The 27540-nt window shown below is 36.1% G+C and overlaps 6 protein-coding genes across 6 annotated transcripts; 4 read left to right on the top strand and 2 right to left on the bottom strand.

Moving 5' to 3' along the window:
• The first annotated feature begins 792 nt into the window (after positions 1 to 792).
• Positions 793 to 1600, top strand: PHYBLDRAFT_126825 (hypothetical protein). The gene is made up of 3 exons (XM_018429127.1): positions 793 to 1074; positions 1148 to 1428; positions 1497 to 1600. The coding sequence occupies exons 1-3, from the start codon at positions 898 to 900 to the stop codon at positions 1570 to 1572; spliced, it is 534 nt and encodes a 177-aa protein (XP_018288055.1). The 5' UTR covers positions 793 to 897; the 3' UTR covers positions 1573 to 1600.
• A 603-nt stretch (positions 1601 to 2203) lies between these two features.
• Positions 2204 to 3698, top strand: PHYBLDRAFT_149177 (hypothetical protein; the record flags this gene model as incomplete). The annotated part of the gene is made up of 5 exons (XM_018432229.1): positions 2204 to 2218; positions 2280 to 2345; positions 2403 to 3055; positions 3115 to 3200; positions 3277 to 3698. The coding sequence occupies 5 exons, from the start codon at positions 2204 to 2206 to the stop codon at positions 3696 to 3698; spliced, it is 1242 nt and encodes a 413-aa protein (XP_018288054.1).
• Positions 3699 to 4103: 405 nt separating this feature from the next.
• On the top strand, positions 4104 to 5839 carry PHYBLDRAFT_178020 (hypothetical protein; the record flags this gene model as incomplete). The annotated part of the gene is made up of 6 exons (XM_018437942.1): positions 4104 to 4203; positions 4282 to 4440; positions 4505 to 4621; positions 4676 to 5158; positions 5223 to 5360; positions 5436 to 5839. The coding sequence occupies 6 exons, from the start codon at positions 4104 to 4106 to the stop codon at positions 5624 to 5626; spliced, it is 1188 nt and encodes a 395-aa protein (XP_018288053.1). The 3' UTR covers positions 5627 to 5839.
• Positions 5840 to 6028: 189 nt separating this feature from the next.
• Positions 6029 to 8752, bottom strand: PHYBLDRAFT_172027 (hypothetical protein; the record flags this gene model as incomplete). The annotated part of the gene is made up of 4 exons (XM_018436718.1): positions 6029 to 6447; positions 7746 to 7932; positions 7989 to 8513; positions 8726 to 8752. The coding sequence occupies 4 exons, from the start codon at positions 8750 to 8752 to the stop codon at positions 6029 to 6031; spliced, it is 1158 nt and encodes a 385-aa protein (XP_018288052.1).
• Positions 8753 to 20069: 11317 nt separating this feature from the next.
• PHYBLDRAFT_60333 (hypothetical protein) lies at positions 20070 to 21452 on the bottom strand (the record flags this gene model as incomplete). The annotated part of the gene is made up of 1 exon (XM_018440631.1): positions 20070 to 21452. The coding sequence occupies one exon, from the start codon at positions 21450 to 21452 to the stop codon at positions 20070 to 20072; it is 1383 nt and encodes a 460-aa protein (XP_018288051.1).
• A 1766-nt stretch (positions 21453 to 23218) lies between these two features.
• PHYBLDRAFT_135582 (hypothetical protein) lies at positions 23219 to 26601 on the top strand. The gene is made up of 20 exons (XM_018429731.1): positions 23219 to 23442; positions 23505 to 23580; positions 23641 to 23658; positions 23724 to 23802; positions 23855 to 23935; positions 24014 to 24207; positions 24275 to 24360; positions 24421 to 24467; positions 24543 to 24629; positions 24694 to 24791; positions 24853 to 24933; positions 25102 to 25180; positions 25251 to 25353; positions 25415 to 25512; positions 25571 to 25685; positions 25758 to 25986; positions 26036 to 26099; positions 26156 to 26259; positions 26332 to 26400; positions 26459 to 26601. The coding sequence occupies exons 1-20, from the start codon at positions 23265 to 23267 to the stop codon at positions 26541 to 26543; spliced, it is 1971 nt and encodes a 656-aa protein (XP_018288050.1). The 5' UTR covers positions 23219 to 23264; the 3' UTR covers positions 26544 to 26601.
• The last annotated feature ends 939 nt before the right edge of the window (positions 26602 to 27540 follow it).

The following is a 27540-nucleotide window of genomic DNA, read 5'->3' as shown; positions in this document are numbered from 1 at the left end:
ATAGTAAATTCCTTGAGCTTTGGGGCTATAGTGCAAGAGAAGTTATTTCTTGAGGTCAGAATGGCAAATATGCATTAACTATCACTTAAAATGTAGAAAATAACTGGTTTCAAGAGTTTGCAAAATTTCAACAGACGCAAACTCTACAGACTTCAAAGTACAATGATGAGCTTGAGCGGGCATTTGAAGAGGTTAGCAAAGGTAAAAATTGTAATAAAGAGAATTTGAATCATTTCTAATACTGATGGCCCTTTTCAAAAATAAAATAAAATAAACAAATGAAATGAAATGAAATTAAATTAAATAAAATTAATAAATATATGCATACATATCAAAGAAGTTGACCGAGATTGGAAAATGTCTTTTGCACTACAAGAGTCTCAGAATGGATCACAACAAATGACTTGCAACTATCCTTTGGATTTAGATGTACAAGTGCAACCTATGACATGTACAAACATTGATACTAGCCCGCTTGATGCGACAAACCAAAAATCAAAAACACGATCAACATTTGACAGTAGTATGTTTGAGAATCAACCAAAAGCAGGATTTTGTTTATTCTCTCCAGAATCCATGGAACTGTATCAGCCTTTTTATCAACCACCCCAGGACTCATTTTTGGATATTTCCGAGAAAGCTCAGCAAGAAAAGGACGAGAAGAGTGCAGAAACTTGGTATCAGCTGGGCTGTAGATACCAAGAAAATGAATATGGAAAAGCTGCAATTAATGCATTTGATAAGAGTGTTCAGAGAGATCCAAGCTTAACAGATGCATGGCTTGGATTAGCAGTGAGCTACACAAATGAAAAGTGCCCTGATAAAGTATACGATAGTCTGGAGAAATGGATTGAAAACCACCCCAATTACCAATACCTCGCAAAACATTATGAATATATGGATAATGAGCGACACGATATCATCACCTCTCTCTTTCTTGATGCAGCAAGGTCTTCTCCGGGAGAAGGAATGGATCCAGATATTCAAATATGTCTTGGTATTCTGTTCACATTATCTGGCGAGCATGATAAAGTAATAGATTGTTTCAAAGCCGCGCTGGCGAGCAAACCAGAGGTAAAGATAATGATTTGTCATATTAAAATGATATATTTGGCTAATGATTTGTGTAAAAAAAATAAAAATAAAGGACTTTCTTTTGTGGAACAAACTAGGCGCAACCCTAGCCCATTCGCAAGACATGGAAGGTGCTCTTGAGATATACTTCCATGCTCTCGAACTTAATCCAAATAGCGTCCGAGTACGCTACAATATAGCCTTTAGCTGTATGCGACTGGGCCAACACAAAGAAGCAGTCGAGCACTTGCTTATAGCTCTCACTCTTCGCCAACGAAATATTGCAAAAATTCACCCAAAAATCCCTGTAACTCAAGATTCTTTGTGGAATACTCTAAAGATGCTTATGTATATGTAAGATTGGTTGGTATGATCTCTAAGCAGACCACAATAACTTACAGAACCCTTCTTCTTTTTTATAGATTGAATAACGATGAGTTGGCTATTCATTGTGACACCCAAAACTTGGATGCCTTTAGAGTAAAATATGAGTTTTAAAGAAAAACAATAAATAAGCATTACAATGAATAAATGTAGATATAAATAGAATATGTAGATATATATATATATATGAATAGGCATACTACTAAGGATATCGTTTGAAGAAAACAGTATACATGTCAAAGACTTTAGTTTCTCTATACTTGATAGGACCAAGTGTGGTTTTTAATAAAAGCCTCGAAATTCTTGAAAAATACTCTATATTTTATTCATTTCTATCAAAAAAGCAACTATGATTTACAAGTATACACAATCTTTTCGTAAATTAACCGAACATATTTTTGGAATTGTAATATATATATATAAATGTTTGTACCAAGCAACTGTCCGAATAGTAAACGAAAAAAAAAGAGTGTGTATATTAAAAGCTCTTATTAACGACGTTTAGATTGTATGCTTTTAATAAAGTTTGCTCTGTTCTTTTTCTAAATTAGAAGAAGTATTCATCATGATCTGTACGCAGGGCCTTTATAAAATAATAATGTAAGAACGAATAAAGTGAAAAGAGTTTTGTGGTAAAAAAAAACGGGTAATGTGTATGTATATGATTAATTTCTCGTACACTTCAAAATCGAGATATAAAAATGGGTGCGCATAATTTTGTTATTTTTAATAATCTCTTGACAAAATGGGAACCCGAATGGTAAGTTGAGTAATGTGTATAAAGTGGTAATTTTCTAATGTAATGCATCTATCCACACTAGACAAAGAAAAAGCAAGCAGCAATCGCAAGAGCAAGTTTTATGTACCCTGTCCTTGAATATGATGATGTACGAACGCCATGAGCAACAATAAGAACTTGATTGACATTTATTGCTTCGCCACAGTTATCCATTTCAGAATTTGAAAGTGACAGTGATGACACAACCTCAAACATGAATCATGTAAAGAAGAATATTCAAGAAACAATATTACCCGAAGAAATTGTAGAAGGCTATAGTGACTCAGAGTCTGTTGATCAACTTGCCCACAAAAAGCAACCACCAAGCGGAAGCAGTGTTCGCAAAAGGGAAATGAAAGACAGCGGAATACACACTTCTAAGCGTCCTCACTATAATGAAGATATACCCACTGAAACAGAACATGTATTACAAGAATTAAGAAATGTTGGCGATGAGCAGGAAGTCCAGATCGAAGCAGTCTCTGTTGATCTTCACGCAACATCTGCTGACGATATATCAGAGTTTTCAGATACAAATATACTTGATGATTTAGATGATTGGAGGCCCACTCCATCCACGCATCAACATCTATCTCAAACTAGATCTCTAATGAGCATCCAAAGTTTTGATAGCGATGTTGATCGAGAAGAAGAGATTTTAGAAGAAAAAGAGCGTAAAGCACTCGTTTCAGTCAGACACCATATTCCTGATCTACCCTTTGATATCACCCCGACTGCTTTTCGACCTGTCTATCCACATCCCATTACTGACAGACAAGTTCGACATATCAAAGAAATTAAGCCACTCACTTTAGAAGCGTACGCACTATGATAGTAGATTCTTCTTGATTATGTATCTAATGCTCGGTATCTTATAGAAGTGGTTTAGCTAATCAAGCAAGAGAAGTGGCTCTGGATGAAACAAAAGATTTTATGAAATGGGAGAGATCCGTCAAAGCCACTAGTAAGTCTGAACAAAAGAATGAAGAAGAAGAAATTTGGCTTGGAGTTCCTTTTTTTTAACTGTGTGCTTTAATAAGTGGCTCATCACGGCTCAGTGACCTGGGCAGTATTCCACTCAAAGGAAGCAAGATTGTTCCGGATGACAGACACTTGGTCTGAAAACGGGGTTATTTTTTCTTGGTGTGTACCTGTTACAGACGAAGAACAAGAAACCTTAAAGTCTTCAACTCAAAGTCAACAAGATGATGATAGTGTTAAAGATATATTTTCACAGCCCCATGTCTTGCCATCCTACGTTCCCAACGAAAATGACGACAAATACCTCTTTGGTTTCTTCTTTCTTCATTCAAACATAACATCTACAACAGAAAAAGACTTTATGAAAGAAACACTTGTCGGAATATGGCCACCATGGACACATTATACTGACAAGTTATCTGGTTCGGAAAAGAAGGAGGTATTTATGGCTACACGATTTATGGCCAATTGTATGCACTAGCAAGTGTCTACTTAGATCTTGTTAATTGTGCATTATAAATTGATTATATTACTTATTTCTACCATTTGTCCGTACAAACGGGTTTTGACTACATTCAAGCGAGTTTCCACACTTTTATGATGATGTCTCTGGTATTAGAATGAAGAAGAGAGATAGAGAGATAAATCTTTATTTAGGGCAATTATAGGATATTCAGAATACCTTGTATATATGTGAACAAGAGCAATATGATAGATATCGTTAATTGACCGTGGATTGAGTTTATCCGACTGATTTAGCATAATCTGTCAAAATTTCAAGTATCTACAAAGGGGTATTTTATTAGCAATGAATACTCTCCACGTGACTATACCATGATATGGTGCCTGGTTTGCTGGTCATAATGGGCTTGTCCACTTTTTCATCATGGCAAAGGATGGTTCCTTGTTTGTCAGATTCCGACAATTTGATGCCTATGCTAAAACACTCGATGACTTTCGCGTAAAGACACTAACAGGCGCCTCTGGTAAGCAAAAATAAGACAGTGATATTAGAATAGATTTGTATTAACTCCATTTCTCTTTTTCTTATATATTAAATACAGTAACCGTCATTAGTGCGATCATCATCATCTTCCTTGTTTTATCTGAATTGATTGCATACCGCACTCCAACATGGGTGCCTGAGCTGATTGTAGACAAGGGTAGAAAAGAAAAGATGACCATCAACTTTAACATCACCTTTCCAAAAATGCCGTGTCACAGTAAGTAAACTAAAGGATTGACTATGAATTTTAAAGAAAAGGCTAATAAGAGAGAATACTATAGTGTTAAGCCTAGATATAATGGATGATTCAGGAGAACACATCACAGGATATAGTCATGATGTATACAAGGTACGCCTGGATTTAATGGGAGTTCAGATCAAGTCAGAAAAGGAGCAAAGTAAGTAAATAGATTTTTCACAGCCAAATCATATGTATTTACACGGATAAACAGAGCTTGGAGACAACACAAAGGCTGCAGAAAAAGCTTTGCTAGCTCCAGATTCATGTGGTAGTTGTTACGGCGCAGTTTCTTCCCGTGAAGACAAATGCTGCAATACATGTGAAGATGTCCGAGAAGCATACGTAAACATGGGATGGGGCCTTGGGGATACTGATAAGATTGAACAATGCTTAAGAGAGGGCTGGCGTGAACGTATTGAGACTCAATCCAACGAAGGTTGTAATGTTCATGGGCATCTATCAGTGAATAAAGTCCGTGGAAATTTCCACATCGCACCTGGTCAAGCGTTTCAACAGTCTAGTATGCACGTCCACGACCTCAATAACTTTATCGCAGGTGCTCCTGATGGGCACTCATTTGATCTTTCACACAATATCCATCGTCTCAAATTTGGTCCTGATACTAATGATGAGAACGAGGCGATCATGGCCATTACCAACTCACTTGCTGGAACAAACAAAGTGACAGATAAAAGTAGGTGAAAATAGCAAGAAGAAGGATAAATAAAAATGTGAAAAGTTAATTGTTCTATCATCAGCGCGTGTTGTATATCAATATTTCTTGAAGATTGTTTCGACTGAACTGAGACCTTTGTCTGGGAATCCTATTTATACAAACCAATATGCATACACCCAGAATGAACGTGTGTTACAGGAAGGAAACAACGGTCTTCCAGGTTAGTGCTTCACGGCATAAAAGTCATACTAAAATATAAGAATAAGTTAAATAACCAAGTATCTATCTGTTCTAGGCGTCTTCTTTAATATGGATATTTCCCCGATGATGATCATCTACCGTGAAACACGTCCTTCTTTTACCAGTTTTATCACTGGTGTCTTTGCTATCGTAGGTGGTATATTTACAGTTGCAGGGCTTTTGGACCGTGTCATGTATCGTGCAGAACGAACGATCAAAAAGATGGATTCTGGAAAGGGGCTTTGATTTCCTTTCTTAACGAGGTGCAAATATACAGAGCCTCATCAAAACGTAGATCATATAATATAATTTAAAGAAAAAATGAATTTATCTTGCTGCTTCATAAACCTCGTGTATTTTCTGCGCAAACGTATCTTTATTTATTTTAAACAGAATATATTATGACAGACACATTATTAAATGACTTATATAAATAAAATAAAAGAAGTTTCCTGTATGAAAAAACAAAAAACTAAAAGTAGAAATCTTAACCCTTCTAATAATTTGCCTTTAATATTAAGATTTCTATATTTTAAGGAATATGTGCTTTTTTATTCGTAAACAAGAAATAGAAAGTTTGTAGTTAAAGGGTATATAATAACGATGATGATGTTATTTTTCTTTTAAAAAACAGGTACAACCAATTCTTCAAAAGTATTCCTTGTTTTTTTGTTTACATTTCGGCGCCTGTTTCGGTTGCAAATGCCCATGCTTACGGGCTACACATTGTTTAATTCTGTAACCCTTGGGGCTTTTATCGGGAGTGTACATTGCTTTGGGTCTAGGCTTAGAACGATGGGTATTCTTGTTCATATAACTGTGTAGACATCCGAGTTTAAAATAAGCACACTCAGGACTGTCTCGGTCGAAAGCGCATGGTCCATGAGAGGCACACTTTTTGGCGATACATGTACCATCTCCTCCGTCTATTGTAGGTGTTGGAGTTGGGAAACATATGCTTCTATCTGTTTCAGTAACGGTCACTGAAACAGTTACTGTAGGTGTGTGTGTATTTGTGGGGGTACTGGTAAAAGCTGGAAATGTAGTAATAGCTACACTGGTACCGTCTATATAAGTATACGTGACAGTTTTGTGATCAGGCAAGGATACGGTAATATCTTCAGTTTCTGTAGGTATGACTGGTCTTGTAATTGTGCTCGTAATTATATCAGTGCCTTCAACGACTGTCAAAACTACTGTTTCATGGGAAAATAGAGAAGTAAAGTCTGTTGAAATTACTGGTTTTTGAATCGTAGTCGTCCTTGTCTGAGATCCATCTACAACCGTCAAAGTAACTGTTTCATGTAAAGTGCTAAACGGGGTTTTTGTAATGATCACATCTTCTATCAGAGTAGTAGCGATTGTTTGGGTACCATCTATGTAAGTCAGAGTCACTGTATCGCGGGAGGTGATGCGTGTAACATCTGTAATTAATATCAGGTGTGTAATAGTAGTGGTGAGTATGTCATTCTCATCAATGTAAGTCAAAACCACTGTCTCAAATGTTTTGGTTTCACGGGAGACAGTATTAGTGACTAGGACCGTAACAGCTGCAGTTATCGTCTGACTTCCTGTGACATAAGTTAAAGGAACCGTTTGAAAAGTAGCAGAAAGGCCGGTTTTAATAACTGTCACTGGTTTCAATAAAGTTGTTGTAAGAGCCTGTCCTTGATCGACGTAGGTCAAAGTAAGAGTTTCGCGCTCTATTACTGAAGTGGTGTCAGTGACTATAATTGATACAGAAACAGTGACGGTTGATATTTCATTTCCGTCGATATATGTCAAAGTTGGTTTCTCTTGGGATGTAACAAATCCTGTGTCGGTTATTCTTGCTACTTTGGGTGTTGCAGTAATAGTGTTTGTGCAATCTAGATAAGTTATAGTGCTAGTTTCAACAATAGTTTCGGTCCAAGCTTCTGTGGAAGATACTGTCACAGTTACTCCTTCATCAACCACCGTGATAGTAGTAGTTTCAAGTTGAAGAACTGGTAAAGTAAACGTGGTAGTACTTAGTTGTATAGTCCCTGAGATGATTGTTGATGCTGTATCAGTATTAGATATAAACCCCGTTTCTGTAGCTGTGGTAATATATGGTATGGGAGTCCCAGTTGGACTCGCAACTAGGAAGGTAAATAGTGTTCGATGAGGCATTATATCTGGATATTGGAGCTCTCCATTAGGGATCGTATGGCATGTGTACCCAAGAGCTTCGCTATCGTGAATCTCAACACCATTTGGATACTTCCACGTATAATCAAGCCCGATTAATCTACCCGGAGAAAGCACCGGTAGACCCACCAACAATATGCCCTTTGAACGTTTTCATTAGTAATCATAATAAAGCATGCTTTAAATATGTTCTTACCCAGAGGAGCAAGAGTCAGACCACCAAATGGACCACCCGTCTCACGAACTAGGGTGAATGTTCCAACTGCATCATAACTACCGTCATCTTTGACCGGATAGAAGTTAAATAATGTACGGCAGGGATCGAGACCAATGGTAGGAATATTTCTAGAAAGCCTAAAAGTGGATCCACTAGCAATATGAACCTGTAAAATACCAATGAGTAAAATAGAGAAATCACTCTCAATTGTGTTCAATTTACATTGAAGACTGTTATCCCAGATGGGGGCCAAGGTAGTATTTGGGGACCATTCCAGTTCCCTTGACCTTGAAGCATTGAATTAGGGTAGGAAAGAAGCCCATTCCATATAATACAGTTTTTGTTGCTGCAAACATTGAACGTCAAAACATTGAATTGTGTAGAATTTCCCGAGCTAGATATAATTTTGGTCAAATCACCATTTGAGTGGAGTATCATGGTGGGTCGCGTAAGGGACAATACATAATTCGAATATACTGCACCAATACCAATATCATAAAAATTAACTTCTCCAGTCCCTTCACCGACAACAAAAGCGCAAGCTTGGTTCAGTTGTTGGACCTGATTCACAGTTCCTCCTTTCCCAAGATACACAGAGCCGTGAACATGGGTATCGACTGTATTAACACTTCCTCCCACGACAAACCCATATGTATTCAGACTTGTAGGCGTATTAACACAGCCATAGTAGTTGTTTGAATTGATGGTATAGTGGGCCAGTAAAATCTCCACCAACTGCCAAGGGACCTAATATATCTTGGCCACCTTTAGAAATAAAATTTCCGAAAAATATGCCATTGAAATGGTACATCTAAAAGGATTATGTTTAATACTGGCAAAAACATCTATATTTTAACAAGTTCATAAAAATATTATGGACTAACCGCTCGTTCAGCAGGTGTTGATTGACCCCATAGATTAAAGCTCGAAGCTGCAACCGATATCGATCAAAGAAGTACTAAAGTAACAGAAATTTTTAAACGCATATCAGTTTATTAAAATGATAAATAATTTTACTTCAAAGCAATTATATGGTAAACACTAGAGTATATATATACAAATGTACAATCTATCGAAAAAAGTTCTCGTGACTTTAAAGTCTGCTTACTCTCTTTTTTATCTGCAACCTCAATTCACACTTACGTTAACATATAACCTTATAAACATGACTCCTGTACATTTAAAACAGGATAAAAACAACCTCCCGAATAAACTTAAGAGGTTCTCAAATACTGAGAAGTCTGCCATGGTTGGGATGCACGAAGCTGGAATGTCCATTCCAAAAATCTCCCGCTGCAAAGACATACCTATAGAATGAATTTGCAGTATAATATAAAGGTATAATGAAATTGGCTTTGTAGAAGATAAGTCTCGTTCAGGAAGACCAAAGCTTCTTAATTCTAGAGACAAGCATCATTTGGATAGACTTATAAGAAGCGACAGACACCAGTCTTTATTAGACATCACAAGAGGTGTTGGAAATCTCACCGGTCATTAAGTCTCTGAGAATACAGTCAGCAAAGAACTGCATAATCTGGGTATATACTCTTGTGTTGCAGCACAGAAGTCTTGACTAACCAAAAAAAGACATGGCAATTTGCCGTAAATAGGTGCAAAAAAGGATGAACTGGAAATAAGAGCGAAAAACGATCATATGAAGTGATGAATCGAACTTTTCTCTTTTCAGAGTAAATGGAAAAGTTTGTTCGTAGAGAAAGGCTGACGAGAAGCTTTTCACAGACTGTGTTAGCAAAGAGTACAAAGAAATGAAGGATCTGTGATGGTATGGGAGTGTATTACTGCTGAAGAAGTTAGATAACCTGCAGCTGTTAAGGGCACCATAAATTCAAAAGTTTATGTGGATATTATGGAAAGCATTTTAAGCCATACTATCATGACCTATCAAACAACGACATTAAGAAGTATATCTTTCAAGAAGATAACATGTCGTCCCATACTTCAAATATGTTAAAGAAATGCAGAAAATATCTTGGTCTAAATACTTTTGACTGGCCATCAAGAAGTCTAGATTTAAGTCCCATCGAAAACATCTAGAATATTTTGGATGACCATATTTGTGAGAGGGGTTTCCCACCCATGAATATGAGAGAGTTGGAAGTAGCTCGGCAAGAAAAGTGGGAAGGAATAAATAGAAAAAACATGTACAGATTTATGTCTCAAAATTCATAACAGATTGGTAGCTGTTAAAAGAACAAAGATGGGTATATCTCATATTAAATAAATTAATTATATTTATTTCATATAGAGCTCATTCTAAGCTTTACTATAGTTATGTTCTAATCGCATTTATTACATATGTAAAGAATAAGAGAAATATGAAGATAGACCTTTGGACTTCTATCCTTTGCTAAGTTTAAAGTCATGAGGACCCTTTTTGATAGATTGTATGAATGCTGACGTAAATGAGAGAAAACATATAAGCCAAGAGACATTAATGGTACTCAACAGTTTTTTTTGATATTGATTATTATTGGCTAGTGTTTAAAATACTGTTCCATCCAACAGTCAAGCATCCAGAACTGGTGAAACCACCTATTATTTAGTATTGACTATTGGTAAAAATCAAAGAAATGTTGGTAGTTTTGATTACTATATAACTTGTGATGATATCATAAATTGAAAATACTATTTTGTCTATTTATCTGCTGCTAAGGTCACCACCTTATTTCACAGGAGTATATAAAAGATGAATAAGCCACATATATATATTTAACCATAGCTTTATGAGCATTTTATACAATATGCACTTTAGCAAATAAAATTCCCATAGTATGAAACTTAAATATTAAATATAAACTGTGATTATATAATACTGTACTCAGAATATGCATATTTCATTTCAAAGATTTGCTGATTTTGTTAAGGAAGTATAGAAACCTATCCATAATATTAACTAAGAAAAAAAAAGACGAAGAAGGAGAAGGAGAAAGAAAAACAATATTATGCTAGTAATCTAGCCTTACCACCTTTATGCAAAGCATCTCATACCATACAAACGTTGAGTTACCAAGAAAACGTCAAAACTCATTATATCTTGTTATCCATAAATAGTCACTTTATTGGAATGGTACTTGTAACCACAGCAATATAAAGAACAGCTACAGAAAGAAGAAACTTAGTTGTTACCATATTTCTGTCAAAATTTTTGTGATATATAAGTATAAACCACATTCTACATATAAGCTATAATTGCCATTCCTATCGATTAGACATCCTTACAAATGAAATGTTCTATAGTACTTGTTTATCAGTTTCATCTTCTCTTTCTTTTTCTCCTTATTTAAAGATCAAGGAGCCAGAGAACATATATCTTTGGATTTAGCACGTCATTTTTTTTTAAAAAATAATATGTATTTGATATATTGACCATATACCTATGCATAGGATATAAGGTTTACCAGATAACATACTTAAAGCTGTATGTCATACATATATCCCTTTTGAACTCAATATAACATTAACTATTATATATAATATAAGAGCAAGCTAGAAGCAAAATCCTCTATTTGGAAAGGTGAATATAATAATAAAATATACTGAGGTTAATAAGATACAGAATTTAGAATATTACAAAGAATATATGCCTTATTACAGAATTAATGAAAAAAATTTATAGAGTGGTAGTACGTATGACCTAAAACATAATATTGAAACCAAGAGAATATTATGCATACAAGGCACAAAACACTTAAACAGCATGTATTGTCTACATACAAGAGTATAAGTAAAGGTACAAACAAGAAATATGCTTGTTTTGTGGTAAGAAGTAATCATTACTACCCAAGGGTACAATCAAGAAACTATAATTTTGACCACAACCTTTTATTATTGCTAGTCCAAAATAAAAGAATCACATACACTTGTTTGTGACTATACATACAAAGAATGCGAAGGAAAGAGGAACCAAGACAGACTTTAAGATACTTGTAATTCAGAAAGGTACATTGGATAATTACCAGATTTGCGTATGTGGTTTAGATCGAGGCTATTCTCCAACAATTTTTATTATGAAACAATTTCAATAACTATATAGATCGAACACCCCGGAAACAAATATTCCAATTAATTTTAAATAGCCATCAACTGAAAAAGGACGTAGTTTGCATAATAGCAATTGGTATTCTAGGGTTTATGGTATATGTTGTAGCAAGATATAAATCCATTGGTGTAAATAGCTTAAAAAAGAGTATTATATACAAGATTTGGACATATATTGAAATTTACACTCGATATAAATTACAGATATATAAAATATATTTCAATACTTCATTGAAGTATATTTTATACGAAAAGGATTGTCATTAATTAAACCTGCTCGTTCCAAAGGTTCATCTTTAGATATTGGTCGAGATTTAGACATTTTTTTTATCATTTAAGTTTTATAATAATGAAAATTATTTATTAAAGAAAATAGTGCTCAATCGATGAGATACGCTATGGTAGAAAGTGATGATATAAAGGGTATATCAAGAAGGAGAATTACTAATTAAAGGGTATAGAACAAGGGATTAAAGAGAGGCAGACTATTCAATATGATTTTTTATACTTTGGCTTGCACTTGGATGCTGGCTTTTTACCCGAATGTCCGTGATTGTGAGCTTTGGAGTGCTTATTTTTGTGCATCTGATGCATATTATGCATCTGATGCATTGGATGAATTGTCTTAACTTTGCATCGATATTTCTTTGGGCTAAAAACAGGTGGAATCGGTGCAGGGATGACGCCAGTAGGGACTGGAATTACTGCTGGCGGAATAGGGATTATAGGTGTGGGAATAGGGACTACAAGACCAAGTAAATTCAAGACATCTTGGGGTAAGGGAAGGTTTGACGGGTATGCAATGAATGCATTGGTCAAAGGTGAACAAGTGGCACCAATAGAGCTGAAATCATTAATCTGAGGACCAAAAGTCTCCTCCCACTTGTAGGAAAGACCGATAAGTTGACCACCAAAGGATCCAGTAGGACCATCAATAATACGGCCTATCAAATATTATAATCAGCAATGATATATATATATATAAAGAAATAAAGAAATATACCTTGAGGAGCGAAAATGCGACCATTGAATGCATCTTTGGTGTCACGTTCAAGGGTAAATGTTCCTTTTGGATCATATTTTCCATCTGAGGTAACTGGGTAGAAGTTAAAAATGGTATTGCAAGGATCAAGACCAGCAGTAGCAAGTTGACCATCAAGCTCAAATTTGCTTCCACTATAAACAGGGACCTAAACGAATCATAATTAATTAGGAATAGAACAAGTGAAGATGCACAACTAAGCACCCAAAATTTCAAGCTTTACTTACATTGAACACATTTACACCTGCTGGCCAAGTTCCGCCGACAGGGCCATTCCAGAATCCATCACCTTCTAGCATAGCCTTAGGGTACGAGTAGATATCAGAAAGAATATTGCATTGATCATTGAAACACGGGTCAAACGTAAAGACATTGAATGGTGATTGTGTATTGCCAAATCTAGTAACAACATTGTTCGAGTCAAGCTTAGCATTAGGTGCCATCGAAGCCAAGGCAAACGAGGTGTATACGGAATTAACCCCAAGATCTGCGATATTAACTCCACCAGTTCCCCGATTAGCAAAAACAGGGCAAGTTGGATCAACCGGCCTGACTAGGTTTGAGCCTAATCCCTGAGAAATAAACGAAGCACCGTTAACACTAATTCCAGATGCAGGTGCAATGTTTCCGGCGACAAGTCCATAATCGGTCAAATTGGCCAGTGGCTTTCTGCAGGTAGTTGGGTTATTAGAATTTATGAATGCACCTGGAGCGTTGACTGTTCCGCCAACTGCCAATGGACCTTTAACAACTTGGCCGTTATTAGCCGCAAAGTCATTGAAGAAAATAGCGCCAAAATGCGAAAACTAAAAAAAAAATTAGTAAAGATATTACTAGTAAAAACGTCTAAATTACTATGTACTAACCTCTTGCTCAAGATATGATCCATTTCCAGAGAGAGTGATACCGCTAGGAATAGTTAATCCAGTAAGAGATGGAACAACAATAGGAACTAAAGGCACAGTTGGGACAGTTGGGACAATTCCAATAGGTAAAGGTACACCAGGAACTAAAGGCACAGCTGGGACATTTGGGACAATGCCAATAGGTAAAGGCAAACCTGGAACTACAGGCACTGTTGGGACAGTTGGGACAATACCAATAGGTAAAGGCACAGTAGGAACAGCAATTGGGAGACCAGGAGCTACATGCATAATTTGAACAGGATTTCCATCAGCTCCATGCAATACAGGAGCGACAATACCAGCAGCATCGGGAACATGAACAAGATGAATAGGTTTGCCATCAGCACCAATGGCCACCGGAATAGTAACTCCACCATGTACAGGTAAAGGGATGATACTTCCGTCAGGACCATGCATTATAGGAACAGTCACACCGCCAGGTACACCGATTGCAGGAAGTCCAGCTGCACTAATTCCTGGTGCTAGTGGAACAGGGACACCGCCGGATACGGGTACAGGCACAACAGGAACGGGAGCTAAACTAGTTCCGCCGGCTCCAGGAGCTATAGGAGCAGCGACACCGCCTGGTACGGGTACAGGTACAGCAGGAACTGGAGTTCCATGGGTTACAGGAGTTCCAGGAGCTACATGACCAGGATGGCCACTAGGCACAGGTGCGGCGGGAACAGGAGTTCCGGGAGCTACATTACCAGAAGGATGACTAGGCACTGGTACGGTGGGATTATGAGTCCCACTTGTTCTAGGAGATGTACGAGAGGTGGTACCGCCTGGAGCTGGTACAGCATGTACTGGAGTTCCACCTGATACAGGCACAACAGAGCCGGGAATTTGACCATAGTTTGGTGGTACGGGAATTGGAGTTCCACCAACAGTTCCAGGAACACCAGCTACAGGAAGTCCAACAGAGCCAGGCACACCAGCTACAGGAGTTCCAGCTACAGGAGTTCCAGCTACAGGAAGTCCAACAGATCCAGGAATACCATTTACAGGAAGTCCAACATTTCCAGGGATACCATTGACAGGAAGTCCAACATTTCCAGGGATACCATTGACAGGAAGTCCAACTCCAGGGATACCATTGACGGGAAATCCAATTCCAGGGATATTAATAGTTCCAGATCCACCAACGCCAGGGAAGTTACCATTTACAGACCCATCGATTCCGGGAATATAGTTGCCAGTGCCACCAGCATTGTTAGGATCACCCACTAAAGGAAAATTCACGGTTATGGTTCCGTCGAATCCAGGACTACCAGGTACACCAGAGTTATCGAAGCTACCAGAGCCACCAACACCTCCAGTATTGCCGAAGTTAACAATGCCGTCAACGCCACCACCATTACCGAAGTTACCAGAGCCGCCAACACCGCCACCATTACCGAAATTTACAGTGCCGTCAACGCCACCACCATTACCGAAGTTACCAGAGCCACCGAAAGAATTGGAATTATCAAAGCTACCAGAGCTGCCATTACCGGAGTTGTCGAAGCTATTAGTGTTACTAAAGCTAGTTGAGCTAGAGCCATCACCATTTCCACCAGAGTTGTCGAAGCTGTTTGAGTTGCTATAGCTACTAGAGCTATCACCATTTCCACCAGAGTTGTCGAAGCTGTTTGAGTTGCTATAGCTACTAGAGCTATCACCATTTCCACCAGAGTTGTCGAAGCTGTTTGAGTTGCTATAGCTACTAGAGCTATCACCATCACCAGAGTTGTCGAAACTGTTTGAGTTGCTAAAGCTACTAGAGCTATCACCGTCTCCAGAGTTGTCGAAGCTATTTGAATTACTAAAGCTACTGGAGCTATCCCCGTCACCAGAGTTGTCGAAGCTGTTTGAATTGCTAAAGCTACTGGAGTCGTCGAAATTATCAGAGCCACTAAAATCTCCAAATCCATTAGATCCATCGAATGAGGGGACACCAAAGTTATTAGAAAAATCGTTGACAGCAAGAGGGAAGGTTCGAGGTGCTCCAAGTACCGGTTTAACGGCATCTAAAGATAAATCCGTGGAAGGAACATTTGGGCCTAATGCAGCCGGGGAGGCTGATACGGAGAGGGATAATGATAGAAGAACAAAGATTTCTTCCCAAATCATTGAGATCGATAGTTTGTGTGTTAATGTAGATGAAGAGAATCTTCTATGTGGGTATATATAGGACCTGGAATTTAGAAAGCATAGTAAAATGGACGGTTCCAAAAAAATATATATGTTGTTTGATATTCTACGATGGAATTTTTCTTTTGGTATAGAAATGTGATTACTTTCGACTGATATACATCTTGACAGATACTGTTTATTTCAAATACAATTTTATTTATTAGTTTATAGTTGTACATTAAACGTGTTTTCTTAAGCCTAAATAGGAGTGTTTGAACGGAATATGACTTTTGGTTTTTGAATAATATAAAATTCTTAGAAGCCATTGCCATTATGTGCAAGTATTTGAATCTGTGAAGTATCTAGACCATAAAAAAAGGTTCATGTATGTGGCAAAATTCCTAGAATGGGAAAATCTAGTCTTATAGCCGGGATTGAATAGAATGCAAGGCATCAAGTTAGATGACACTGTGATTGAATCATATCTACTTTTTTTTTTGAAACCTTTGTATAATCCGCCAATAACCTTATTCTAGTTACTTTCGTTAGCTATCAATGAGCTGAAAAAATATTCCAAGACCATATATAATTTTACCTATTTGTATATAGAATACAGTATACTGTTTAATAAGAGTTCCAGTAACCATTTTTTAAAATGCCTTGTAGCCCAACATCACCTTTAATTGTAGGAGTAGATTGTATAATATATGCCAAAATGTCTTTCACTGCTATTTAGAAAGCAGCGGTCAGCTAATTGCGATGTTATTAATGAATATGGTGATATAGATAGCAGATCTCAAGAAAACCATTGCCAAACTTGGGTTTTATTTAGTAAAGACAAGATTGCTTGTCTACATCACTATTAATTAATAGAATACTATCAAGCTGAGGTTACTACTTCTAGCTTATTGCTAGTGAGAACTATTTGCTAATCCCAATAAGCTAGTATTATTCTATAAGGTTAGATAGTTGTGTACACAGACGCAAAAAAAAAGTACTAATTGCCGATCAGTTTGATTTCGTCTGTATGTCTCAGAGTTACAAGGCCTTCAGCATAAGGAAATATGTTTCCTTGAGCTTGATACAGAATTACTCTGAATGAATGTGTATTTGACAGCCCATCAATATTATTCTACATGATTTCTGTGGTTGACTAGCGAATCAGACTTGGAATAGAAGATCCTTTCCCTTTTTCCCAAGATCTTCATAGAATGTTATGGTCATCAACCTGAGATTGATGTCGTGTAAGCGGGATCAAACTACTGCCTATTCTCAGAATAAAGTATAAATTTGAGGTCGTTAGTTGACTATACTGTAGTACTATAGGCAAAATTAGAATTAATTTTATTAGATATATAGAATTGGGAAGAATGGAGAAATAAATCAATAAATAAGAAAGACAGGTTAAAATAGACTATTCAAGGTTTCCAGCTTGCAAGGCTAACAATGTTATTATATATAGTATATTATAAATTGTAAGAAATAATTTTTTTGCGGTTGATAACGTTATAGCTCTATCATGTTAGTACCACTAGACTCGGGAATTATTATATATTCAAAAAAAAAGGGATAGAAACCCTGATAATCAAGTATTTCCATACTTTAGGATTTTGTCTGCTTGAACTATCGAATAGCTTGAGCTGCTTTTTTTGGTTTGAGTATATCATTATATTCAACCTGTATTATTAGGGATATATTACTGTTTTTAAAAGATGCTTAACTCTATAGAGATGTGATTATCGGAATAATTCAATATCAACTCATATGCAGATATTACATATCTCAACTCATGTCAATTAATTGATTATTACAATTATAGCAACAACTGAAGACATTTTAAATTCCCAAACTTGAGTGTAATTTTATAAAAATATGATCCTTGCATACTTATCACGTTTTCTGTTAGTGATATGATTCTATCGTGGTAGTTTGTGGGGTAATTATGGTTGATGTCAAAGTTTGGTTCTGAATATGGCGAACATTCACAATGCCTTCAGTCTATTTATCACTGTGGCTCATAGTGAATTAAAAACCAAAGAAGAAAAAAGAAAAAAAGAAAAGAGGAACAAACAGAACTTCTTTTATAAGTATACCACAACCCCAGCTGCCGGGAGGTGATAATGTCTTCCGTTGTGTGGATAGAAACACCCATTTTAGTTTAACCTGTAACTGATTGACTTAATCTTACGATACATTACATGTCGAGCCTGCTCTATCTCAAACAAAGTCTATGACAACGTCAATATAAGCTTGTTTTTATCAATTAAAGATATATTGTATATCTTTAAGGTCATGGCTTATAATCATATAATAAAAAGAGTCCAAAAAGTCAGAAGAGCTTTTTCTAATGTATTATATTCAATACCATTTTTACATATTAAAAGACTTTAGAATGATCATCATTTAAGTTGATTATATATATTGTTCTGAAAAAACTACCTGTCCAATTTTTGCTTATATAAAAATTGATTTTATATTATATTTTTATTGCAGCTACAAAAAGCATATTAAAACAAAGCATTTTTTCAGAAATATATAAGTTTTTTAAAATAATAGAGCTAAAAAAAATACTATTACTAAGATTTAGATTACGTTTCTTAATATGTTCGAACGAGCAGTCTTTGGTTTTGACATTTCTGAAAACTTTATTTATATACCTTTGAAAAATAAAATACAGTGCTTCAATATAATTGGAGAGAAAGAAGGATACTGAGGCTTTGTTCTTAACCACTTGGTGTGGACAGATTAAAAGCAAAAAAAAGGCAAAACAAGTTCATCCAGAACTTAGTCAATCAGACTAATTTATGGCTGTCCACATCTTTAAAAAAAAAGTTCAAAATTAGTTTAAAGTACATATTAAATAAAATAGTGCTTATAATCCCGTCTCTGTCATTAAGTGAGAGCCTTTTATCACATGTTTTTCTAGACCTCTCATTATATGGCACATCTTCTCCACAAAAAAACGCTTCTCTTCTCAATCCTAGTGGCAATGAAAACTAGCTAATTAGAGTCGATTAAAAACTTTCGCTCTTTTTTTTGCCCTTTTTTGAACTTTTAGTCTGTCCACCCCCAAGTACTGAAGCCAAAACACATTTTGGAGAATGAAAAATTCCGCTTTCAAATACATGTTTTTTTCAAGGATAGATGTATTATTCCTCGACCGCTTTGTAAGCACATGTCTTAAATTATCAGAAGCAAAGAGAACCAGGCAAGTGTAGAAAGGGTGCAGTCCATTACTGCCCAAAAGATTATGCAAAAATACGGGGTTTAGATGTATCTCTATCCTAATGGTCTGTCAAAAAAAAAGTGAATGTGGTTTGTAACAAAGACGAAACAGAAAACTATTTCTGTACCCAAAACTTCTTGACCTCCTATTCTACTTTTTATTTTTAGAAAAAAAATCAAAAGTCTTCAATCAAAGCAGTGGTAGAAGAGACGAGACGTAAATTTAAGCAATATTTCAGATTTCAATGTGAATCCAATTGGATCGAGCACTTTTGAGGTGTAGCCAAACGTGTGGTTCGTTTGAACTATGACTACTCATTAAAGTAATTGGACAAAGAACATCTCATATCTTTTGGGTAGAAAACCTTCTGCTTCTGACCTCCCAATTATGATCAGAAGATCATATAGAAACAATTGAAGGTATATCAAGATATACAGCAAATTCCTTGATTTCAAAGATGTTGATGCTGAGGTGAGAAAATTAACTTTAATTACCAGACTTCACCGCAGCAACATTCATCAAAAGTTAATATACATGTTAGTAATAAAATATGCTTTGACTACGGCTAATAGTCTCAACAATATTTTATATTATATCAGATAAAGTAAAAACATTCTTCCACCAAAACTTCGACTTTTCTAATAAAAGTGGAAAAATAGTATTCTATTCAAATTGAGCGACATTGTTAAATATAATGGTAATAATCAAAAATTAGTCGTAAATAGAGCTTGGGGGTTTCCAGTATATACACATAAATATTGTTATTGAACAAAATAGTATAAACTTTAAAAATTAATCCAAATAATTACATAGTATATACGAGCCACGTTTCCATATTGAAAAATGTTAATGAAAAATAGTACATGGATATGAAAAGGGAATAAGGTGAGGTGAAGAATTGGAAAAAAGCAGAGGTTGTTGAATATAAGAACGCATGAAAAAAGTTATGAACCCTACACCATAATGTCAATTTCCTCAACATCATCCGCATCTTCTTCTATCACTGGTGGAACAATATTGCAAGGTACTGTTGAAGGTGCTAAAGAATGGTGTGTTATCGTCTGATTGCCTGTGACATGAAAGTCCATTTTTTCATCACTAAATACGACGATATCACCGTTATCTTCATATTCATTGATACTTTCTTCATCTGAAGGTAAAAGCATATCCTCCAATAGACGGCGTTTGTGAAGGGCCACCCTTCGTTTGGGTTTTGTAGATGCAATACAATTTGGATCTTGGATTACACACGGAGATGATACTAATGCATCGCCATTTTTACGCTGTTTCTGATCATTTTCTCGCTTGCATGATTGGGTCACCTTTTTGCGTGGAGTTCTTTTACGTTTTGGTAAATCTGATTGTTGAGAAAGTCTTGCCATAGATATAGGGCCATCCGAAGGCCCAAAGGAGTGATCGTTTGTGTTGGAATTATCTCTGCTTACACCAGATAACCCGGGCCTCTTTCGTCGTATTGATTTTTTTGGGGTTCGATATGCCTGATGAAGAGCCTCTTCTTCATCACTTCCATCATCTGATACATTATGCTGGTGTAGCTCTTCTTTGATATAATCCGCAATGTTCACAGGAGGTCCCCCGTTTTGCTCGGCGATACATGCTTCAACATAAATTAGAACGCGAACAAGTTGATCTCGAGGTAAGCAAGACAAATCGATCTCGACTTCATCTGAAGTCGTACTTGCGGTATGAGAAGAGAGAATAGTAAGAATTCCAGGAAGTTTATCAGCGTGTAGTTGGTGAGTAATACTCTCGAGAACAGCCTCTTCGATCTGGCGTTTTGGCATATACATATATGATGATGGCACAGGCAAAGATACGCGAGAACGATTGACAACATGTGTATCTGACTCTGATTCCGATTCTGAAGAAAATAAGACCTGTCGACGATTACTCAAATTGGCAAATGTAGTAGGGATTATGGTATCTCTTTCATCGTTAGAATCATCATTTTCGGAGAAAGAGTCTCCGGAAGAGTCGTCTGAACTACTCGAAAGGCGACTACGTCTCAAGGAAGGAATTTCCTCGGTCGCATCTTGGGCATCCAAGACAGTGGGTTCATTAAAGTGTTGTTCCATGTAGTGGATCTCGGAAAATGATTCCATGCAAAGAATATTAGCAGGAGAGCAATCTGTTGAGATTGGTGTATTAATTTTGAGTGAAAGATCATAAAGAACTTGAGTCTGAAAGTTAACAGGATAATTTATTGATTTTTTTTGTAAACAGTGGCTGTTTACTAAAGGGGAGTTCAGCATAAAAGGAATATTTGGTATAATGCGCAAACTCTCAATGTGAGAGAAGTCACACAGTAAGATCATAGAAAGAATTAAATATGAAAATGAATATTTTGTTTATTGTTGAGTATTTCAGAAAGGTATAACATTTGAAATATGTGCTCATTATAACAGTTTATACACTAAGTGTAATCAATGTGATATCATACCAAAAAAAAACTTATCAAATATTGCCTTGGTCTTCTTTACATGTCTGCGGTAAAGCACATTGTAAAAGACGCACAATTCGAAAAAATAAGGAGCATTTCTTGGGATTTTTTTTTTCAAAGTTTTTTTATATAGACAAAAAGTAGAGTAAACATTATATAAATAATAATACTAAAAGGTTCAATATGCTACCTAATATCCTAATAACACCTTTCTGTACTGTTTATTTGAAAATGCGATCCATTCATAACGGTTAGTAACTCTTGAAAATACGTCTTGTAAAATATATTTGTAAGGTGCACAATTCAAGAATACATGTATATTTACTGCGGCTACAGTAATCCATTCTGGTTGGGCAAGACTTGGAGCTGAGTATTAATTCGAGTACGGTTATGGCAACTGAAGTTCGCTCTGCACAAACAGTTTCTAGAACCGTAATTCCTGGATGTATATTTGGGTGGTCAATATTTCAAAAGGTTCATTCTTCTTCAAATCGCATTTTTAGAGATATGATTCTGTAGATGTGTGTAGAGAGTTTAAGATCGATAATTTTCTCTGTGTAATGGCTAAGATTACTTCATCATAAGCTCTTGAAATATATGTTCAATCTTCAGCAGGCCAAGAATTGACAGTACTTCGTATGAGATAGAGGTTTTCCGAGAATTCAATCTGGAAAAGGTTAAGTTTCTGTAACTGTGCTTGATTCGATAAAAGGCATAAATGTCATTGAGAACAAAGAAGTAATGCGACAAGCTAATGAGATGGATTGATTCTGTGCTGTCTTTGTGTGAGTAATTGTTGTAAATATTTTTGACTTTGACGAGTTTCTCTTCTATATATCGTTCACAAAGATTGAAATTTAGCTCATGTGTAAGAATACAAAAAAAAACTAAATAACGTAAAGCAAGGTAAATCAAGAGATGATGAAGAAAATGCAACATAGAAACGAAAGTTTTCCTTTTTTGCGTTGGGACTTGTCTATGAGATGTCATAAGAAAATGCTTCTTTTACTATGTCGCCACAGTTGGCCTAATTCGGAAATTATTCATTTTGATTCTACTTATCACCTGTATTTCCTTACTACTACATCGATTGTATTTCAAACTATTAATATTGAAATGATCTTTGAGAGCAAAATTTACTTCTACTCAATGCAAAAAAAAGGTTAAATCAATCAATTCAAACGCAGCAATTGCTTCAATCTTCCTTACTCAGCGCTTCAGTTTCTTAAGACAAAAACTTTCGCGAGACTGGTGTTGACTTTGAAATTCAGGGCCAAGGTCACATTCTGTATCCCGTCAATTTCCCCAGATCACGTGCTGTAGAATGTTCACTGTAGCTTTATAGTTTTCTCATTCAAGACCTATATTTATATCTCTAGGAAGTATCGGTAAAGGGCCATACTTTGCTACTAGTTGTAGCGGTCTAAACAGCCACCAAAAGAATACGGCCTGATCATGGCTTTAGTTTATCTTGCATCGTATATATGCGTTTAATTGTTTTAATTGAGTTTGTGAGTTTGCGAGTACCCCACCACAGACCCACGACAGTCCTTTCTATCGGGATTTGTATTATAGTCCCCGATAATGTGCATTAGAAATCGGTTTTACAACTTTCCTTTTACCTCCTTCATCGCACCCCATGGCAAACGTCTTGTCACTGCTGGCCAAAAAGGCAAAGACCCCCACCATGGGAGTCTTTCTCATTACGCTCATATACGCACTCTACAAGGCAAAAAATCGCTTTCTCTTAACAACCCAGACTGCGCAGAAAGATACTCGCACAAAACGCAAGCAGAAACACAAAGTGGGTGTGAATTCCCAATTCTTTGAGCAAATGCGCAAACTTTTGCCTATTTGTGTTCCAGGCAAGTCTCTGTCTTCTAAGAATTCCAAAAGTACTTGATTGTTAATGAGTTTTGACTATTAGGCCTTTTTACAAAAGAAGCTGGGTTACTTGGAATTCTTGCAACTGTACTTATTGCCCGTACATGGCTTGATATTTGGTAATATTATTCTTAAATAGTAATATTTGCTTGATTGCTAATAACTGTATTTCTCTTTAGGTTCTCGGCATTCAATGGGTATAGTAGATAAATAACGAAGCTGCGCGATAAGACGACACTAAATTTTGAAATTATTTTACCAGTTCTGTAGTAAAAGCTATTGTATCCCGCAACAGAAAGGAATTTGTTGCAAAGGCTATTGTAGAATTTGGCTTAATGATGGCAAGTTAATTGAGTATAAAGCGAGCAAACCATTTCTCATACTATACTATAGTGGCCAATGAGTATCGTCAACAACTCCCTTAAACTGTCTATTAGCGCACTTGCCCTGTGTTTCCGCGAACGTCTGACTATGGTAAATTTATTAAGGGAAAAACATGCATATATTGACCCTATTGTGAGTGTGTGTGTGTGTGCGTATTTATTTTAATAGCATGCCCACAACCAGTACCTGGATGGCATCACTTTCTATAAGATATCAAATCTCGATAATCGTCTTCAGAACGCCGACCAGTTGTTGACCCAGGATATCGACAAATTCTCAGAAAATCTATCTCATTTATACTCTGATATTGCCAAACCAGTAGTTGATATTTTTTTGTTTGCCTATAAACTAGGTGAAGCTATGTAAGGGACTGCAAAAAAGGGGCTGGTAATGCTGTAATATAAATTAAACTATAATTTCGATTTGTAGTGGTAACGAAGCACCATTTTTCATGATCTCTTACTTTATCATGTCTGGTGTCATTCTTCGGGCATTCTCTCCTCCCTTTGGACGATGTATGTACTGCGGTTCGGAATTTGCGTTGTACAGGGATTAACATTTGACTCGTATATTAGATACTGCCATCGAACAAAAACTTGAGGGTGACTTCCGCTTTGCCCATGTAAGTGATATTTTTCTTTATCTTTTTTTTATAATTATTTTCATTTGTGCCACCTGGGCTCACAGCATCATATAGTCCCGTATTATTACTCATTCTGAGGAAATTGCTTTCTATGGTGGCGGTGAACGTGAGAAAGAAGTAGTAAATGGCACATTCCAAAAGGTAATTTTTTTATGAGAGCTCCAAAAGACATTTTGGTTTGAATATTTAGGTTTTTATTTTATAGATTGTAAACCATGTTCGTAAAGTGTACACACTCCGCTTTTTGAACGGTATCTTTGATTCCGTTCTTGTCAAATACTGCGCTACAATGACAGCCTATTAGTAAGTGACTACTCTTAGTAATAATTAGCTTCTTGTAATAAACAAGTTTCTCTTTTCTCAGTCTACTCGCTCGTCCGGTGTTTAATCCTAAATACGGTAAGTTATATCACTTTTTAAAAAAAAACATATATCAAATATTTATGTTTGATATTTTAGCTACCAAGAATATGGGCTCCCAGTCATCTGATCCCACTGTAATTATGGAAGAGTATTCGAGAAACTGTAAGTAATTAACTTAGAATATATGTATATGTATATCAAGCTTGAAGTATTACATGGAAATTTATAATTTATAAATATTTGTAGCAAGCTACCTGATCAACCTTTCTCAGGCAGTCGGTCGTTTGATTTTGACTGGCCGTGACCTGACTCGCTTTGCAGGATATACTGTGAGGAAAATAGCTAACAATAATGAAAACTATGAAGTAGAAAATACATTGGCTCACATAAGTTTTGTAGTCTCGAGTTGCCGATTTGTTTGATGTTTTGAATGATGTCCGCGAAGGAAAGTACAAACGTACTATGGTATCTGACTCTGAGAGTGGAATCAACCAAAACACAGGTAACTATATATTCTGCAAAATGAAAAGAAAAAAGAATAGGCTACTCACTGGAAGCTTTAGTTGTAAATGCCAAGGATATGAAGGGCAAGGTTATTGTAAAGGATGGCATTATCCTATTTGACAAGGTCCCAATTGTTACACCTAATAACGATATTCTTGTAAGTCTATCATTTGTGTATACAGTTTTTCATTTTTATTCTAACTATTTTAAATTAGCTCAAGGATCTTTCATTCAAGGTTACAACCGGAATGAACTGCTTGATCTCTGGTCCAAACGGGTGCGGTAAGAGCTCACTCTTCCGTATTCTTGGTGATTTGTGGCCTTTGTTTGGTAAGATATAAGCTTTATTTCCGAAATATAGCCAAGTACACAAGTTAAATGAATATGCCCATGATGTAAAAGGTGGAACTGTTACAAAGCCTGCACCAAACAAACTCTTTTATGTCCCGCAGAAGCCTTACCTTCCCTTGGGTACCTTCCGTGATCAAGTTATCTATCCTGATACTGTCGCTGAAGCACATTCCCGTGGCTTCAATGATGATGATTTGATGGCATTGTTGGAAAATGTTCACCTTGGTTATATAGTCGAGCGTGAGGGCGGCTGGGACACTGTTCAAGACTGGGCGGATGTGTAAGTAATCAAGACACTTTTATGTATCAATACTAACTCTTTCTTGTAGCCTTTCTGGCGGTGAGAAGCAACGCGTAGCTATGGCACGCCTCTTTTACCATAAACCGCAGTTTGTAAGTACAATATTGGTGTAGCTTGTTCTTATTAGCTTACTAATATTGTGTTTTAGGCTATTCTTGATGAATGTACAAGTGCCGTGAGTGTAGACATCGAGGGTATTATGTATGAACATGCTCGTAAATTGGGAATTACCTTGTTCACAGTCTCGCACAGGTATGAGCCTTTTATTCGAACCTATGGGATTCCGAATGAAATTTATTTATTTTTTGTTGCTGTAATATGTAGACCTTCTCTTGTACGTCACCATGAGTATTTATTGCGATTTGATGGTGAAGGCCACTATGAATTTAAGGAGTAAGTATAATCTTCTAAAATAATATCAAAGCTGTCATATTTATGTTTTTTTTTGCAGAATGGATCCTGCAGATTCAACAACACCTTTTGGGTTTGGTCACGGAAAATCATTGGCTCAGGTTAAGCTCGATAGTTCTTCTTAGATTATTTCTTTGTTTTCATTTTATGGCATAATATATATACACAGCTGTATATTTAGAGAATATATCTTGGGCTCGACTGTTATAGTTTATTAGCATTTGGTTTTACACCCACCAACATACACACAGATATATGTATATGTATCGATAGAGACTTCAGGTTAATCATCATTTAAATTACCCTAAACTTAGTTCATGAAACTACACAATTTGTCATATTGCTTCCTCGGGAAAATAATCAGTGTGTTTATTATGTCACTTTAATTATCTTTTCTTCTTCTTACGACTTGCACGAATGATTAGATTAATAAAATGGGAAGAATAAGAAAAGAGAGAGCAAAACTCATCACACATCACACATTACACATTCCACATTCCACAATACCTGGGTTGTATATTAGTTTTTTTATATGACAGCAATCAATGTAACTTGTACATATTATAGACACACATCTATATATATATATATATATAATATACATACTGGTATTCTTTACTTTTCTCTTCCTAACACCTTTCTCTTCAAATTAATCACCAATGCTTTTAGGAAATCGAATGCTTTAACTAGTGGGCATTTCAAAACTCGAATTGGAACCTAATCGAGTATATTTAACATGCTCTAAAAGCCAAAGTTCAGGAAAAAAGTGGTCCATAAGCAATACTATTTGACTCTATTTAATAAATAGCACTCTCCCAGTACCTAATGATTCCTTTTTAATTTATTCGTATATCCCCAGCAAGGGCGTAGACTTATTTAGTGAAGAATGAAAGAGATCAAAGGTGACTTCACGGTTGAGATTAGAGCAGCAATTAAGCTATTTGCTCATAGGGTGCACCTTTTTTAAATAATAGACAATTTTTGAAAAGAGGCCATTTTTTGGATTTAAACCCGATTCCATGAATGGCAATTTAGAGTCGTTTATGTAACACGATACATTATACAACTTTTATGCAAGACTCCGAAACAAATATAATTGGCTGAAAAAAAAAAGGAATCTTA

This window comes from Phycomyces blakesleeanus (genome assembly GCF_001638985.1).
Source record: "Phycomyces blakesleeanus NRRL 1555(-) unplaced genomic scaffold PHYBLscaffold_20, whole genome shotgun sequence".
Taxonomy (NCBI): domain Eukaryota; kingdom Fungi; phylum Mucoromycota; class Mucoromycetes; order Mucorales; family Phycomycetaceae; genus Phycomyces; species Phycomyces blakesleeanus.
Note: the sequence above shows the minus strand (reverse complement) of the source record. Positions and strands in the feature narration are given on the sequence as shown.

Bases quoted from the DNA above. Each gene is read 5' to 3' on its own strand.
- PHYBLDRAFT_135582 (XM_018429731.1), top strand. From the start codon at position 23,265: ATGGGAGTCTTTCTCATTACGCTCATATACGCACTCTACAAGGCAAAA. The intron at 26,100-26,155 runs GTAAGTACAATA...ATTGTGTTTTAG, and splicing joins TTTACCATAAACCGCAGTTT to GCTATTCTTGATGAATGTAC. The intron at 26,401-26,458 runs GTAAGTATAATC...TTTTTTTTGCAG, and splicing joins GGCCACTATGAATTTAAGGA to AATGGATCCTGCAGATTCAA.
- PHYBLDRAFT_126825 (XM_018429127.1), top strand. From the start codon at position 898: ATGGATAATGAGCGACACGATATCATCACCTCTCTCTTTCTTGATGCA. The intron at 1,075-1,147 runs GTAAAGATAATG...ATAAAAATAAAG, and splicing joins CGCTGGCGAGCAAACCAGAG to GACTTTCTTTTGTGGAACAA. The intron at 1,429-1,496 runs GTAAGATTGGTT...TCTTTTTTATAG, and splicing joins CTAAAGATGCTTATGTATAT to ATTGAATAACGATGAGTTGG.